This window comes from Camelus dromedarius, chromosome 9 (assembly GCF_036321535.1).
Source record: "Camelus dromedarius isolate mCamDro1 chromosome 9, mCamDro1.pat, whole genome shotgun sequence".
Classification (NCBI taxonomy): Eukaryota; Metazoa; Chordata; class Mammalia; order Artiodactyla; family Camelidae; genus Camelus; species Camelus dromedarius.
Genome location: NC_087444.1, coordinates 14,626,481 through 14,640,834, shown reverse-complemented (window position 1 = coordinate 14,640,834; position 14,354 = coordinate 14,626,481). Strand labels below are relative to the sequence as shown.

The following is a 14,354-nucleotide window of genomic DNA, read 5'->3' as shown; positions in this document are numbered from 1 at the left end:
ATCTAGACTAGGAATAATATGTAAAGCCTTATATGCAAAGATAATAACATCTAACATTTATTGAGCGCTTAGTGTTTTATATCCAGAGATTGATATAAATATATATTTATATCCAGAGATTGGACTGACTGAATGAATCCAAAATCAACCCATGAGGAAAGTGCTATTATTATCCCTATGAAATCGGCGAGGACCTGGAGGCACAGAGAGGAGCAGTAACTTGCCCAAGATCACACAGCCAGTAAGCAGTGGAGCCAAAATTCAAACCCCAGTGGTCTGGCTCCAGAGCAAACAGTAGTAGCCACGACATTAGACTATAGTTATTCTTTTTTTAAATTTGTGTTTTGTTTGTTTGTTTGCTTTATGTTTTATTTTTTTTCTTTGGCACCAGAGATTGAACCCAGGACCTCATGCACACCAAGCACATGCTCTGCCACTGAACTTTATCTCCCACCCCAGACCATAGTTATTCTTAACAGAAAAAAGCCCTGATGATAAAATATGGTGAGGCTACCATGCGAGTGTACAGTAATTAACATTTATAAAGAATATTTTCTTGAAATGAGGAAAGATGTTAAAATGTTTTTAAAACACAAAATTATACATACGTGAAAACTCAAAATGCCTTTTAAAAAATAACTGAAATAAATATGTAAAATGTATTTTAAACATAAACATGTCTCAGACATACAGAAGATGATCAAATAGTTGTTGAACTTGGTGGTTTATGAGTGGGCTTTTTCCTCCTTGCCATTTTTCTGTACTTTCCAAATTTCTTTAATGAAAATTATTCTTTTCAGTTAGGAAAAAGTATGAAGGCCTTACTGTCTTTAAATTATTTGCTCTCAATAAATGTTTAAAAGAGTTCTGAGAAACAAAAAAAACAGAAGCAAGTTGTTTTAAAAAATAGTGGAGATGTAGCTAAGAAATTCTTTAAATTGGTAATATTCTTGGGGCTAGGCCTCAGCACACTAAGAATGTACAAGGGATGAGAAAATGGAATGGATTCTATTATATGACAAATTCAGTGAGTAAATATGGAGTCTTTGCTGTCCTAAGCGCTGGCAAAGGAGACTGGCAGTTCTTGCCTTCAAGGAGCTTTCTAGAAAGATCTCCTAATCCACTTCCTTGTCTTATAAATGACCTAATTTATTATTAGATACATTCACATCCTTGAAAAGTAAGTTCCCTTCAGCTTAGAAAAGCATCCTTCCTTGGGCAGACAGGGCCCAGTGTGGGGTAGGGAGCCCTGGACGCCGACCTCCCCCGGCTCCAGCCAGCTGCACCTGCTGAGCGGGTTTCCCCAACCAGAAATCAGCCAGACTTGTACAACCTCTCGCTCATCACCCAGCTCTATCGTTCTGCTCTACATCATGTGGATGGCTAGAACAGACTGGCCAGAGCTGCCTTCTGGAGACGGAAGGACCCTGGGTCTAGGGCAGGAGCGAGCCCGGCTAGGGGCCATCAGGAGGTGGCAGCAGCAGGGGAGCTTCTGCCCAGACGGAACCGGGAGAGAGGCGGGGCTGGAGCAGAGCGAGCTGCCCGGAGCTGGGAGGACGCCAGCCTCCTGCTGCCTCACAGCCCCCAGTTACACACGCTCACATTGTTCTAGAGCTAATCGTTTCTGAAGCAGCGGGTCTGTTTATCTCCCCACTCAGCAGCAGCATGGCCAACAGCTTCTCTATCATCAACACAAGACCCTGCACAGCACAGGACACATTCCACTCTCCTCCTTTACAGGCAACAGACTCCAGCAACCTCTGTACCCAAGGAGGTGCTCCAGAAATTGTGTATTAAATGGGAGTGAAGCCAAGTTGGTTAAGCTTGGATTCAGAAGGCACAGCCTAGTTCCAACCCATTACAAGAGAATCTGACAGGAGCCTGCTGATTTCTGTGCTCCGCCTCCCACCTACTGAATCAGAATCTCTGAGGGCAGGACCTGGAAATGGCATTTTAAACAAGCTCCTCCGAAGAGCCTGATGTCTCAGAGTCTGAGAACCACTGGCCTCAGGTCTGGATGTAAGTGCACATTCCCACATCCACCAGGCTATCCTAGGAGGCTGGAAGTGAGGAGGAAATAAGGTGGAAAGGGGATGCTACTCCTCAAACTGGTGCGACAGGGATGTACCCTGGACATGGGGCCAAATGTCCACTTCCAAGGGAGCAGTTTGGACAGGGGAACTAGGGGCAGCAGATGGGTCCCCAGTGGGCCTCTCCTCCCACCCTGCTTCCTTTGTCAGTTTCCACATGCACAAACACACTCAGCCAAGCCTAGTCGCTCCCCTCAGAATCTGCTGTACCTCCATCCACAATGCTCCTAGACCCAAACTCAGCCACCATGCACCATCGCTCTCCCACTCCCAACAGAGACCCCACCTGCCTCATTACTTAAATAATCTTTATTTTTCATGCACTAGGAAAGATGGGATTGTATGAAATACTGCATTTCACAGCAAAGGCCTCGGTCCAGAACACAACACAGGGGACCAGGTGGGACCCAGGTCTGGTCAAAACTCTGGGGACCATAGAGGGGATTGCCCCCAGGGCTAGTGGCCAATCCAGGACCCTCCAGCTGCAGTGGCCCCAGACATAGCACGGGCGGCTGCCCCCTCCCACAGAGGCACAGGAAGCTGACACCAGAGAAGCACGTGGACCAGGGGAAGGACGGAGAGAGCGACTGGGCAGTGACTTGGCGGAGGTGGTGGTCCAGCACCTCTGGGGCTCGAGTCCAGGCAGCCATGGCTGCAACTCAACCAATTTTACCTCCCTCAGGGCTGCTGGAACTCCCCAGATTCCCAGCAGCTCGTGCCCGTAACACATGTGTACAGGCCCCACCTGACTGCCCCTCGGCCACATGAACAAGGTGGTGGCCTAAACTCAAGCCCCAGCCAAAGCTCGGGTTTGCCTAAACAGGACCCCAAGAATTAGAGGGGCCAGCCCCCCACAACCATCCCTAGCTCCTGCAGACACTGAGATGCCCGCAGGACAGCCAGGCTTCAAAGGATCCTGGGACAGGGCCACCAGCAGGGCAGCCCTCCAACCTGGGCCATCAGATGCCACTTGAGCCAAGACAAGGGCAAAGCAGATCCTGGGCACCACTTTCCCTGGGGCGGCACAGGGACAGATACAGGTAGAGACATGCAGGACAGGACAAAGAAGAATGGACACATGCAGAGACCACAAGAGCATGGGAGGGGTCTGAGGACAGAACGTGGCCAAGGTGCCAAGATGTGGGGCACTACGTGAGCTGGGCTCACTGAGGCCCTGGGCTCATGGTGATGCCCGCCTCCTCCGGGATGGTCTCCAGCATCTCGCTCTGCACGGCCTGCGTGATGAGCGCCAGCTCCTGGCACAGGGTCTCATGGCGGTAGCCCACGCGGATGTCCGGCACGTTGGTGCGGCGGATATCATTACCCTCGGGGCCCTCCTTGGTGTAGTTGGGTCCCAGCCAGTGGCTCTTTACCTGCAGGGGTGGGGGTAATGGGCAGGGCTGCAACCAGCTCTGAGGGGCCAGGGCCCCTGGGACCTTCCCAAATGTAGGGCAGGGGAGGAGAGGGGATGCCGAGGGAGGGAGGGGTGCAGTACCTTATGGGAGAAGCCGCTCATGAGCACACTGTTGCGCGCCAGCTCACACATATCACAGGAGCTGAGCTTCCACACCTGGGTGGCGATGCTGTACTCCTCCATCAGCGGCTCCTGCACAGGCCAGGCTCCCTCAGGCAGGTGCAACGGGCTGCCGCCTGACCCTCCCACGGACTTGGGACTTGCCACACAGCCTGCTGCACTCCACCAGCAGAGGGCAGCACCAGCCATGAGACCTCCCCACCACGTCCGGGTGGCCTTCCTGTCCCAGGAAACCCACCCACCTGGCTGCCCGCTGGGTGCTGACCTTGGTGAAATGGAACTGCAGGGGATCATCGGTGGACAGCGAGACCATGAGGCCGCGGGACAGGTACTCGGGGAGCGGGTTCCGGTGGTAGCTGAGGAAGAGGCTGTTGTTGCTGAGCGGGGACATGGCGATGCCGATCTGGGCCAGGTAGTACAAGTACTGCAGGACCGGGGCCTGGTGGGCAGTAGGGAGGGCAGGGCGGGCCTGTCAGGCGGCCTCGAGGCTGGAGGGGGCACCTGGTTCTGGGGAGCACAGGCCACCGTTGTGGGTGGCGGACAGCCCAGGCTGGGCCTGAGGTACGGAGGGTCAGTTATTGTCAGAACCCTAGTTGGGGCTTTGGTGTAGAGGCTGGGGTCCAAGCTAGGGGTGGATAAGCCTTCTCACTCAGAAACTGAAGAGGCCCGAAGGGCTGGGAGGAGGGGAACCGCGGGGAGCGGAGGCTGGGGTGCAGAGCCTGACCTTGCGCAGAAGGAGCCCGTGTGAGATGTTCTCAGCCAGCATGAAGGCCGACACCAGGTGGTGGATGGGCCCGGCCTCCCCACAGTGTGGCCTCAGCACAAACGTGTGGAAGCCCCTCTGCCTGGGGAGCATGAAGACAGTGTCAGGTCCCAAGCCTGGCCTGCCTGGGCTCCTGAGTCCCCACATGGTGACTAGGACCAGAGGACAGGGGTAAGCCATGGAGCCCCAAGGGGAGAGAAGGAACCCATTGGGTCCAGGACTGAGGACAAGAGGTGGGTCAGGAATCTGGTGGCCCTAGCCCCGGGTAGGCCCAGAGCAAGGCCTGTTGGGGAAGAGACGGTAGGGTGAGCAGAGACCCAGCACCGGCGGAGCAGGCACCTGCGCAGGTGGTTCAGCATGGCCATGTTGGCGAAGGTGTAGTACAGGTAGTAGGCATAGGGTGGGTTGTCCTCCTCCACCCAAGCCTCGGGGAGGGGGCTCTCCATGTTGAAGACGTGGTTCTCGGGCTTAGACTCATCGTCCACGCTGTCAAAGCCATCCACCTGGCATGGGACCCTGGGGTCAGGCCCAGAGCTACAGCTGGGCCTGAGGCGGGATGTCCTCCCCTACCCACCCCTGGGCCACCCACTGACGTGCTCCAAGAAGAGGTGCAGCTCCGGGTGGCTGGCAGGGTGGATGGTAGCCTCGAACAGTGGCAGGAAGATGTTCTCTAGCATCTCCTGGAAGTTGGCCAGCTGGCCCTTCGTACGGTACACATCACTGCAGGTGAGACATATGCACACAAGTGTGTGCAGGTCAGAGCCAAAATCACAGAAGCCCTTCTGAACCATATTGGGTAGGCCGGCCTAGACAGGCTGTGAGTAGAACTAGGAGGCCCCTCCTGCTCCCAGTGCTTAGCTGGGACAGGGGAGGGTCAGCCATCCCAGGAGGGCAGGAGGCAGGCCCTGGCCCCTTGAACTCTGCTCCCCGTGTTCCCTCCCATTCCAAGGGACACTCACAAGAGGCGGGGCACCTGCACGAGCCAGCGCACGTTGGGAGAGTGTACACGGTGCATCACTGCCCAGCGCGCCAGCTTGTCCCACTCGTCCCTTGAGCGCCCGTAGATGGAGAGTCGAAGCTCCGCATTCTGGTATTTACTCTCCTCCAGGTCCGACATCACCTCCTGAGTGACACGCATGGGGCAACTGTCACCCACAGGCTTCTCACCCGTCCCTGTCTTCGCACCCACCAGATGTGCCTCGGTCGGACCTCTTCATGCCTCTTACCCACACTCCCCACCCACCAAGGCGAGCCCCCAGCCACCCAGGCTCTCACTTAGTCGGTGGAGGGCTGCCTAAGGCTGACACTGGCCTTGTACATGGGCCCCGGCAGCCATGTCTCCTTACCTTGATGATGTGAGCAAAGTACTTCCCAGAAACCCTGTTGTCGGTCTTGATGAAGATCTCTCGGAGGACAGACTCCCCAATAGGGTTGTATTTGGCATTGAACTTGTCAAAGCGATGGAAGGTGTTCCTGTCCTGGGGAAGATGAGCAGGCCCAGGTCACCTCTGACCCACGGCCCACACACTGGCCCAACCCCTCAGCCCCTGTACCACTGCGACAGACCGCGTGCACGTCGAGCGTGTCCACACTCAGGTCGTAGGCAGTGAGATTCATGCTCTCAAAGACCTCCCGCAGCGTCTGTTCGCGACCCTGCTCCACGTGCACGATCTCCTCCAGGTGCCGCTTCATTGCCCGTTTGATGAAGCGAAGCAGATGCTTCTGGTTCATGCAGGACGAGGCATGGATGTGCGTGTCCACCTGGGCAGGGAAGGGAGCTGCTGAGTCCACTGGAGGCCGGGACAGTCTGGGGCCTGGGAGGTGGGATGGGAGAGGACTCTCCAAACTGCATGCTGGGTCGGGGCCCAGGCCCCGGAGAGGGAGGCTGGGCAGGGGTGCAGGGTCAGGCCACGGGGGGAGGGCCTACCTTGCGGATGTTGTAGAAATCTCGGTGTGGCACTTTCTTCTGGGCAGCCAGCTCCTTCATCTCGTTAAGCAGCACATGCATCTGGAATTTGGAGCTCAGATACTGCAGGCGGCGGTAACAGAAGGATTTTCTGGACAGAAGGAGAACCAGGCAGGGGCTCAGGCCTGCAGGGAAGTACCTGGGAGGGCCTGGGTGGCAGAGCAGAGGGAGGAGGCGGGAGAGTGCAGAACTGAGGCTGCCAAGGGAGCAGCAGATGACTGGGTAACAGGTATCTGGGGCAGGGCTGGGGCTAGAAGAATCCAGGCTCGGAGAGGAGCCGAGATTATGGGACAGGCAGGGACTCACATGGGGCCATTGATAATCAGAGCCATCAGCACATTGACATCTGCCACAAATTCCTGAAGGTCGGGGTATGGCAGCTCCACTTCTGAGCAACTGGAGCGGAGTGGGAACTTGAGTGAAAAGAGCAAGCCAGGCCCTGTGGACCCTCCCGAGCCAATGCAGCACCCCGCAACTCCCCACCAGCACGCCCCACAACCCTCTTACTGCTCATCAGGTTCCCTGCGGGTGTAGACGTGCACCACGCCCCGCACCATGCGGAGACCCAAGCCCAGGTCCCCCGGCATGGTGCTTGGTTCACAGTGCTCATATGGGTGCTGCTCCAGCGCAGGGGGGTGCACCGGGGCATCTGCAGGGATGAAGAGGGTGGAGTCAGGGCCTGGGATCTTCCAGGCCACCCGCTGCCAGGCCCAGAGGCCCCGCAGAGGGTGAGAGACATCAGAGGCCCCAGTAAGACAGCTGTCTCCACCCCCTTCACTCCAAGAGGCTGGAATGAGCCCAGGTGTGGTAAGAAGCAGACAGGGGTTCCTGAGCCCCAAACTCAGGGAGCCTGGGACACCAGGGCACTTGGAGTAGGGCAGGTATGGGGGTCCCACCAGCAGACACAGGGGTGTCAGGGCCCTGCTCATAGGTCCGTGTCTCCAGAGGCTTCTCGGCCAGCTGCTGCAGGTACCGGCGGGTGGTGGGGCAGAAGCTCTGCAGAGACAGGGCCATGTACTTCTCCCGGATGAAGAGCGCCCGCACCACACTCTTGGCTGCGTCCAGCAGGTCTGTAAATGGTACCTGGAGACAGGCATAAAGGATCACTCTCGACTGTCTCAGATCCACACCTGGCTCACTCACACCTCTTCCCTGAGATCTTGACCCCAGAAATACACTATTCTGTTTCCAGCACAGCAACTAGCTCCCAGCCAGAATCTCTGCCCCTCCAGCTTTCAGAAAGAGAAACACCATCTCTAGCCTCTACCCCCAACTCTCCAGTCTCAGGAAGCCCACAGAACCCTGGGGATGGGAACACTCACCCCACACTTCTCCTCCCCGGAGATGGTGACCCGCTGAAATTCCCGTTCCAGCACCACATCACGCTCCCGCAGGCCCCGGTCACCCTGCCCCTCACCCTGCTCCTTGTAGAGCCTACAAATGGAAGATACAAGGGAGGGAGTTGGAGGCAACAGTAAGACAGGCCCCGCCCTTCATCCCCTGCACTCCTCTGCCCTCCTCACTGGAGGTCCGAGTCACTGTCCGTCTTCAGGAAATCTTGCTTTGCCCGAAGCAGGATGTCTGGCTCCAGCCTAGAGGTGAGAGGGGTGAGAGGTCAGGCAGATGGTGAGGTTCTTGCTCCCAGGTGCTGTGCATGTGCTGTCACCTGTGGTCCTCACAGGGCTGCAGAACCCTGTGCCTGGGTGCTGCTCTTGCCCCACATCAGAGATGAGAAAGCACACCCAGAAGTCAAGAAACGCATTCCAGGCCACAATGATGGGTAGAAGACAGAACCAGAACCCAGCAGCCTGACTCCAAAGTCTGCATTTCACACTACTGCTCTATGCTGCCTCCCCAGGGGGCCCCAGAGAGAGGACTGATTGGAAGAGAACAGAAACGGAAGCACCTGGACAGAGACGGGATGATGGGCAGCCTACTCTGTACCCCTCCCCCGCCAACCCCATGTTGACTGTACTCCCCACCATAGCTGTCTGGCTATGTCCTCACCCCAGCCCCATGGCTACCTGGCTGTATACCCCCACCCCATGGCTGCCTGGCTGTGTCCCCACCTCGAGGCTGCTTGGCTGTGTCCCCACCCCATGGCTGCATGGCCATGTCCCTACCCCATGGCTACCTGGCTGTGTCTCCACCCCGAGGCTGCCTGGCTGTGTCCCAACCCTGAGGCTGCCGGGCTGTGTCCCCACCCAGAGGCTGCCGGCCTGGCTGAGGCTCACTTGACATCCTGGCTGATCTGCCTCTCCAGGCGCTGCCGCCGCTCCTCCAGCTGTTCGATGGGGCTCTCTTCGGGGAACTCGTATGGGGCGCTACGGAGTTCACTCTCAGCCAGGGAGCGGCTGAAGAGCTCCTGGTGGGAGGGAAGGAAGGTTAGTGTGGCCTAGTCCTCAGGGTCTGGGGATAGGGTGAGGGCTCAGAAGCTGGGGGTACCTGGGCCAGGATAGGGATCAGGGTACAGCCAAGCGTGAAGTAAGGGGACAGCTGAGAGGGAGGGGTGCAGGGAGCAGACTATGCGTCGGGACAGTGCTAGGGGGCACAGGGTACGCTGCCAGGTGATACCTCGGCGATCTCCTTGCATTTGCCATCCATAGACGTGCGCAGGTCGAGCGGGAAGTGCTTGAGGCAGGGGGCAGGGCCTGGCAGGGATCGGGCAGACTGCAGCGGAGGGGCCCCCAGCCCACCCCGAGCCTCTGTGGAGACAGTGATGCAGGGTCAAAGGGTGGAGGGCAGGGCCTGGGTACACTGGAAGCCCTGGGCCCCTGCCTGCCTTACGCCAGCCCGGAGAGAGGCCAGAGCCTGGAAAGCAGGCAGTCCCTCCTCACAGGCTGAAAAGTGAGTCTGTGTGGGGCTCTCAAAGGACCTCACTTGCAGTTTGGCATGGAGACCCCTCACCCATTCCAGGCTCAGGGGTGGGGTCCCAAGTCTGCCCCCTAGAACAAGTAGATTCATTCACCCCAGGAATAAAAATCTGAATTCTGGACTAGAAGCCACTCCATCAGGCCATGAGAGAACCTCCATGTGAGTACCTCCTACAGGCAGGCACCCATGTGTCCATGTACACACACACGCACACACGCACGCACCAGGTGCTCATTAAGGAGTTCGTGGCCGCACCAGCGATCCCCAGTGTACAGCTTCCAAGGGCAGGCAGTCCAGGATCAGACCTGCCTCTGGACTAGCAGATCCTCCTTGCGAGGGCCAGGGCCTGTGCCTGATACCCTAGACCTACAGAGCTCTGCCACTCAGCTCTGACCTGGGAACCAGGCTTCAAAGAAAGAGGAGGAGAAGAAGTGGGGGACATGGTTGGCAGCAGGAACCTTACCTCCTTGCTAGAAGCCTGCCCTCCTTCCCAGGACCCCAAGATGGCCAAGATGTGCCCTGGACCCAGCCCTCCCCTCCCACTGCTGGCTGCCCCTCCAAAGGGATCTGCCACAAACAGTCTGCGCCACTCAGAGGCCCCAGGATCTGGGCCGGAGGCCCTGGGGAGGGCCTGGGGAAGGGAGTATCAGAAGCCAGAGTCTCTCTCCAGGGAGGGCTGAATTCCTCAGCTTCCACCAAGAGGCTGGCACTAAAGGCTTTGAAATGACAGTCTAGAGGGGCTGTCTGAGCTCCCAGCCCTCCCCAAAGGACCCTCCCAGGGCTCCTCTGTCCCACCTTCCCCAGCAGGAAGCTCTCCCAGACAGTCCTGGGGGTACTCCCCTCTGGCACCCTCCTTTCCCTCTCCACCGTGACTCAGGGACGGACTGGAGTCTCTACCCAGGTAGCGCGCCTTAAAGTCTCTGGGCCCACTTTCCAATACGCTGGAGTCCTGTCCCAAGGCTGGACAAGAGAAGAAGGGGTACCTGCCCCAGATCCAGGACCCAGCGCCCACTCACCCTGGTGCCTCCCTGGCCCCTACCTGCAGAGTCAGGCAGCTCCGGCCAGCAGCCCTGTGCCCCTTGCCCGTCTGTTTGCTGAGTGGAGCTGCAGCCAGTCCCCCAGGACAGCTCAGGGGCCGGCACGGGCTGTACCAAGTGCAGCTGCATGCAGGGGAGACCCTGGGATGACGGCGAGCAGGGGGCTGGGGAAGTTCAAGAAAGCACAGAAATCAAGGGAAGGAGTATCAGAGTTGGGAGAGATGAGCAACCTCAAAACTGAACAGGGCCTTAAGCTCTACAGTCCCCGGGCCCAGCCCAAAGTGGGGCCCCCAAGGGGGAGAAGCAGGCAGGCTGATATGGGCAGGGCAGGTTGGCAGGGAGGGGACAAGACTTCTTAAAATGCAGTGCCCTAGGGGATAGTGTGTAGGGCCTGGCTAGCCAAGGGGTAGGAGGGGTCAAGCAGCCCTCCTCATCTCCATACCCAACAGCCCCCGGCCAGCTTCCTTGGCCCAGTGGCCTTGTTTTGCTCACCACTGTCCTGTGGGACCCTGACTATGGGGTCCCTTGGGAGAGACAGGGCCTCTGCCAGGGAGAGGAGCTGGCTGGCAGCCGAGGAAGAGGCTCAGTCCAGGTCGGGACCAGTTATGGAGCTTCCCTGCTACCCAGGGGACTGGTTCATGGCCCTTAGACCTCCAAACCCTGTCCAAGCCTATCATCGGGAACAAACTGCCCAGGAGGAGAGGTTTGGGACTAGAATTTGGAGGAGTTGAGTCTGACTGTTCCCACTTACAGGCAGTTCTCTCCCTTCTGAAGGCTTCAAGTCTGCCTACAACAGGGTGATAAGGGGTCCTGCCCTGCCTAGCCACAGCTGCCATAAGGCGCTCAGAGATACAGCTTTGCAAGTAGTCTGGAAAACACCATCATCTGCGATTAAGAGCTCCTGGGACCCTCCAAACACTTCCCACGTGCAGTCCCATCCATTAGGGAGCTGAGAGGTTCTGGGCCCCGCATAGGCGAAGGCAACAAGCAGTGAAGGGTGTGAAGAGAACAGAATTGGCGGAGGGTGAACACTATCTCTTTCTTGGAAGAGGGCAAAGCAGAAAGAGGAACACCTCCAGGGTGTAAGACACAGCCTAACTTCCCCCCAAGAACCCGGATCCTACACAACTGCTCCAGACTGCTAACCCCCTCCAGGGGGCCGACCACAGACCTCCAGGGCTGGTCTGTATTGGGTCAGCAGAACTGAGTCAAATGCCCTAATCTCAACCCCTTCTCCTAGCAGGGTGACCCAGGGCTCCCACAGAAATGCTGGGGTGACCAGGACAGGTTCCAGCAAGCAGAGCCATCCCCTCAGTCTGCCATGCCACGTGCAGGACTGCCACAGTTCACTAGAGGTGACAAGACAGGCAGTAACTTCTACATTCCCTGAGGTCAGGTCTAGAAGACCCAGCTGTCTGCTAGTCCCTATTCCCAGGGTCTGTGACACAGGAACACACACACACACACACACACACACACACACACACACATACACACACACACACACAGGGAGGGTTGCCCAAAAGCCAGAGGGGCTACTCCCCAGCCACTCCCACCAACTCCAAGATTCCTGCCAACCATCTACCCACCTGACTCACTGCCAAGACTGCCTTCGCAGACAGAGAGGTACCCAAGGCTTTGACCCACAAGTATCAGATCCTCCCATCATGTGACCACCCAAAGGTGCACAGATTTAGCCCCAGTGGACACACCCTCTGGAGGCACAGACCTGGGCACAGAGAACACAAAACAGTGCAGACCTCAGACCAGCATCTACAGGGCTTAAGAAAAACAGGAAGTAGGCATAAGAAAAAGCACACTATAGACACAGACAGCTGCTGGGGGAAGACTGGCTTCACCTGGTCACCAAAGTGGGAGTGGTCTTTCCTTAGCCTAAACGCCTGGGGGCACAGCAGGTGGCAGGTACATATCCCTCAGCAACACAGACCCAGGCTGCCGAGCCCTCAGGGTGATGGGCACAGCCGCACCCCGCTGCCTGCTCCAAATGGTGCAGAGATGCTTACTGGAATGGGAGCCGAACCAAAGGGTGTAGGAGCACACGCAGGTGGGCAGTGGCCCCAGCCTTAGTCCCTGCATGGGCCTGACCTAAGGATACCCCATACTTCTGAGGAAGCTCACAAGACACACCAGGAATGAGCAAACTGCAAATGAAAGGTACAGTTGAGCCCCCAGCCCCTGGACGACTGGCAACAATAGGTGTGCCCTAACGTCAGACCCCCCCACTAAGAGGGCTGGAGATCTGGGAACCCAGAACAAGGAACTAACCGCAGGAGGACAGCCTAAGCCTGTCTGGTAAAGGCACAGCTGCCAGCAGGGTGGCCAGTCCGCAAACCAGTCCGTCCCAAACATCCCCCACTCCATTCACACACACTCCACATGCAGTCTTAGTACATCCACCCGCTGACACGTGTGCAAATACACTTCTTGCTGCACCCACATCCACGCCCACTCCTCATTACAGAGGACAGCATCCCTGACGTAGAAAGCTGTCACCCTCCACCCCACCTTCCTCCCCACACCACCTCCCAAGCCAGCTGACCCTGGAGAACAAGAGGCACCACCACAGAGAGGGTGCAGGAGAAGCCCCCCTCCTTAGGGGTCGGGGTGAGAGGTAGGGAGGGTGAGAGCCAGTGCCTGAGGCCAGGAAGCACACACTCACCTGGTACTGCAGAGGAAGCCTGCAGGCTGGCCCGCTTCTTAAAGGGATATTTGGCCTTGGGTTTGCCGGAGCCAGATGAATAGGATGCCATGGCTCAGGCCGCGGAGACGGCGGGGGGAGTCTGAACCGCACCAGCTGGGCCTGGCTCTGCCACATCCAACCCCTTCCTCTGCCCCGCCCCCAGCGGGAGTGACTGATGCAGGAAGCAGAGGCCCCGCAGGCGGAAGAGGCCCTGGCCACGATTTCAGATGTTGTCTAGGCAACCTCAGGAGGGGGGGCCTCCATCCCCGCTCCTATCCCTCCCCTCTTCTCCTCAGTCCCTGGCGTGACGACTGACAGTAGCTGGGTCTGGGGGATGGAGGTGAGGAAACAAGATGGGGAAGGGCCCGCCCCAGCGCTCCACTATTCCCCTCAGGAGCCCTTGCCAGGGCTCTGGAGCAAAAGAGTCAAAGTCCAGGCTAACTGGTCCAGCCAGCCTGGGAGAAAAAAAAATAATAGAGAGAGATCCAGCGCAAGCTTCCCCAAGCGCAGGACACTTTCCTCTCAGGGCAGGCGGACTCCGTGAAAGCCCAGACCCTCTTCCTCCTCTGACCCCCAGACTCAGGGGTAGCCCAGCTCTGAGAAGATAGGGTAGAACTGAGAATCCAAGCCCACTAGGGAGGAGCCTGTCTTGGGAAAATTCCACTGTCCAGCAGAAGCTACCCTCTGGAAAGGCAGGGAGGCCAGGTGGCAGAGGCTTCTCTGGGGTCTGGGAAAGAGACCCCATCGGCTTCTGACTTTACCTTCTGTCTTTCCACACTCAGGCTTTGCGCTCTAGGTCCTCCCCAGGAGGACCCGGCCATGTTCCCTAGGTCTGCAGGCTGTGCCCACCCTCTTGTCACCCTGGCCACTGCACCTCTCTGTCCCAAAGACCCTGCCCCCCAACACACGCACATACACTCACCTGAGGCCATACTGCTCGAGCTTTGAGGGGTTCCGGGGCGTCTGCTCGCCAGGGTCTGCACCGCCAGGAAGCCGGGTCGCGAGGGAGGGGAGGAGAGCTGGGGTCCAGACCCCGCCAAGTCGCTGTAAGGGTCCCTACTCTGGCACTGAGATGGGGGAAGTAATGCAGTCTTTCAAATTGCCAGCTGGCGGCAGGCGGACCCTCACCAACCTGGGCCGCTGCACTGGCCTTGGAGACCCCGGAGTCCCGACCCCCAACCCGGCACTCGAGAGGCGGGCGAGCCACGTGCTCCCCAGAGAGCGGGACCCGGAACTCCTCTGGGCTTCTCCCCACAATTTCTCGGTATTTGGATTCGGACTCCGGCAGTTGCACTGTGGGGGAGTCACGCAACAGGTGCGACCCCACCAAAACCTCACCAGCGCTGGCTCGCGTCTCCGCCGCCCCAGGCTCGGCCAGGTCCATGGCCC

The 14,354-nt window shown here is 57.9% G+C and overlaps 1 protein-coding gene across 6 annotated transcripts; it reads right to left on the bottom strand.

Annotated features, from left to right (window-relative positions):
- Positions 1-2,384: 2,384 nt before the first annotated feature.
- Positions 2,385-14,354, bottom strand: AMPD2 (adenosine monophosphate deaminase 2). 6 transcript variants are annotated; one of them, XM_031457753.2, is made up of 19 exons: positions 13,888-14,017; positions 10,267-10,428; positions 8,928-9,058; positions 8,588-8,718; positions 7,877-7,945; positions 7,676-7,787; positions 7,250-7,436; positions 6,861-7,002; positions 6,660-6,749; positions 6,315-6,444; positions 5,954-6,148; positions 5,734-5,865; positions 5,347-5,510; positions 4,981-5,107; positions 4,727-4,890; positions 4,349-4,469; positions 3,890-4,063; positions 3,586-3,696; positions 2,385-3,463 (listed from the first exon to the last, which is right to left on the bottom strand). In XM_031457753.2, exons 1-19 carry the CDS (start codon positions 13,895-13,897, stop codon positions 3,254-3,256), a joined length of 2,562 nt encoding a protein of 853 aa, XP_031313613.1. In that variant the 5' UTR covers positions 13,898-14,017; the 3' UTR covers positions 2,385-3,253. The 6 variants fall into 6 exon arrangements, with proteins under 6 accessions (XP_031313613.1, XP_031313612.1, XP_010974219.2 ...); XM_031457752.2 differs by lacking the exon at positions 13,888-14,017 and adding an exon at positions 12,945-13,854; XM_010975917.3 differs by lacking the exon at positions 10,267-10,428 and having other exon boundaries at positions 13,888-14,308.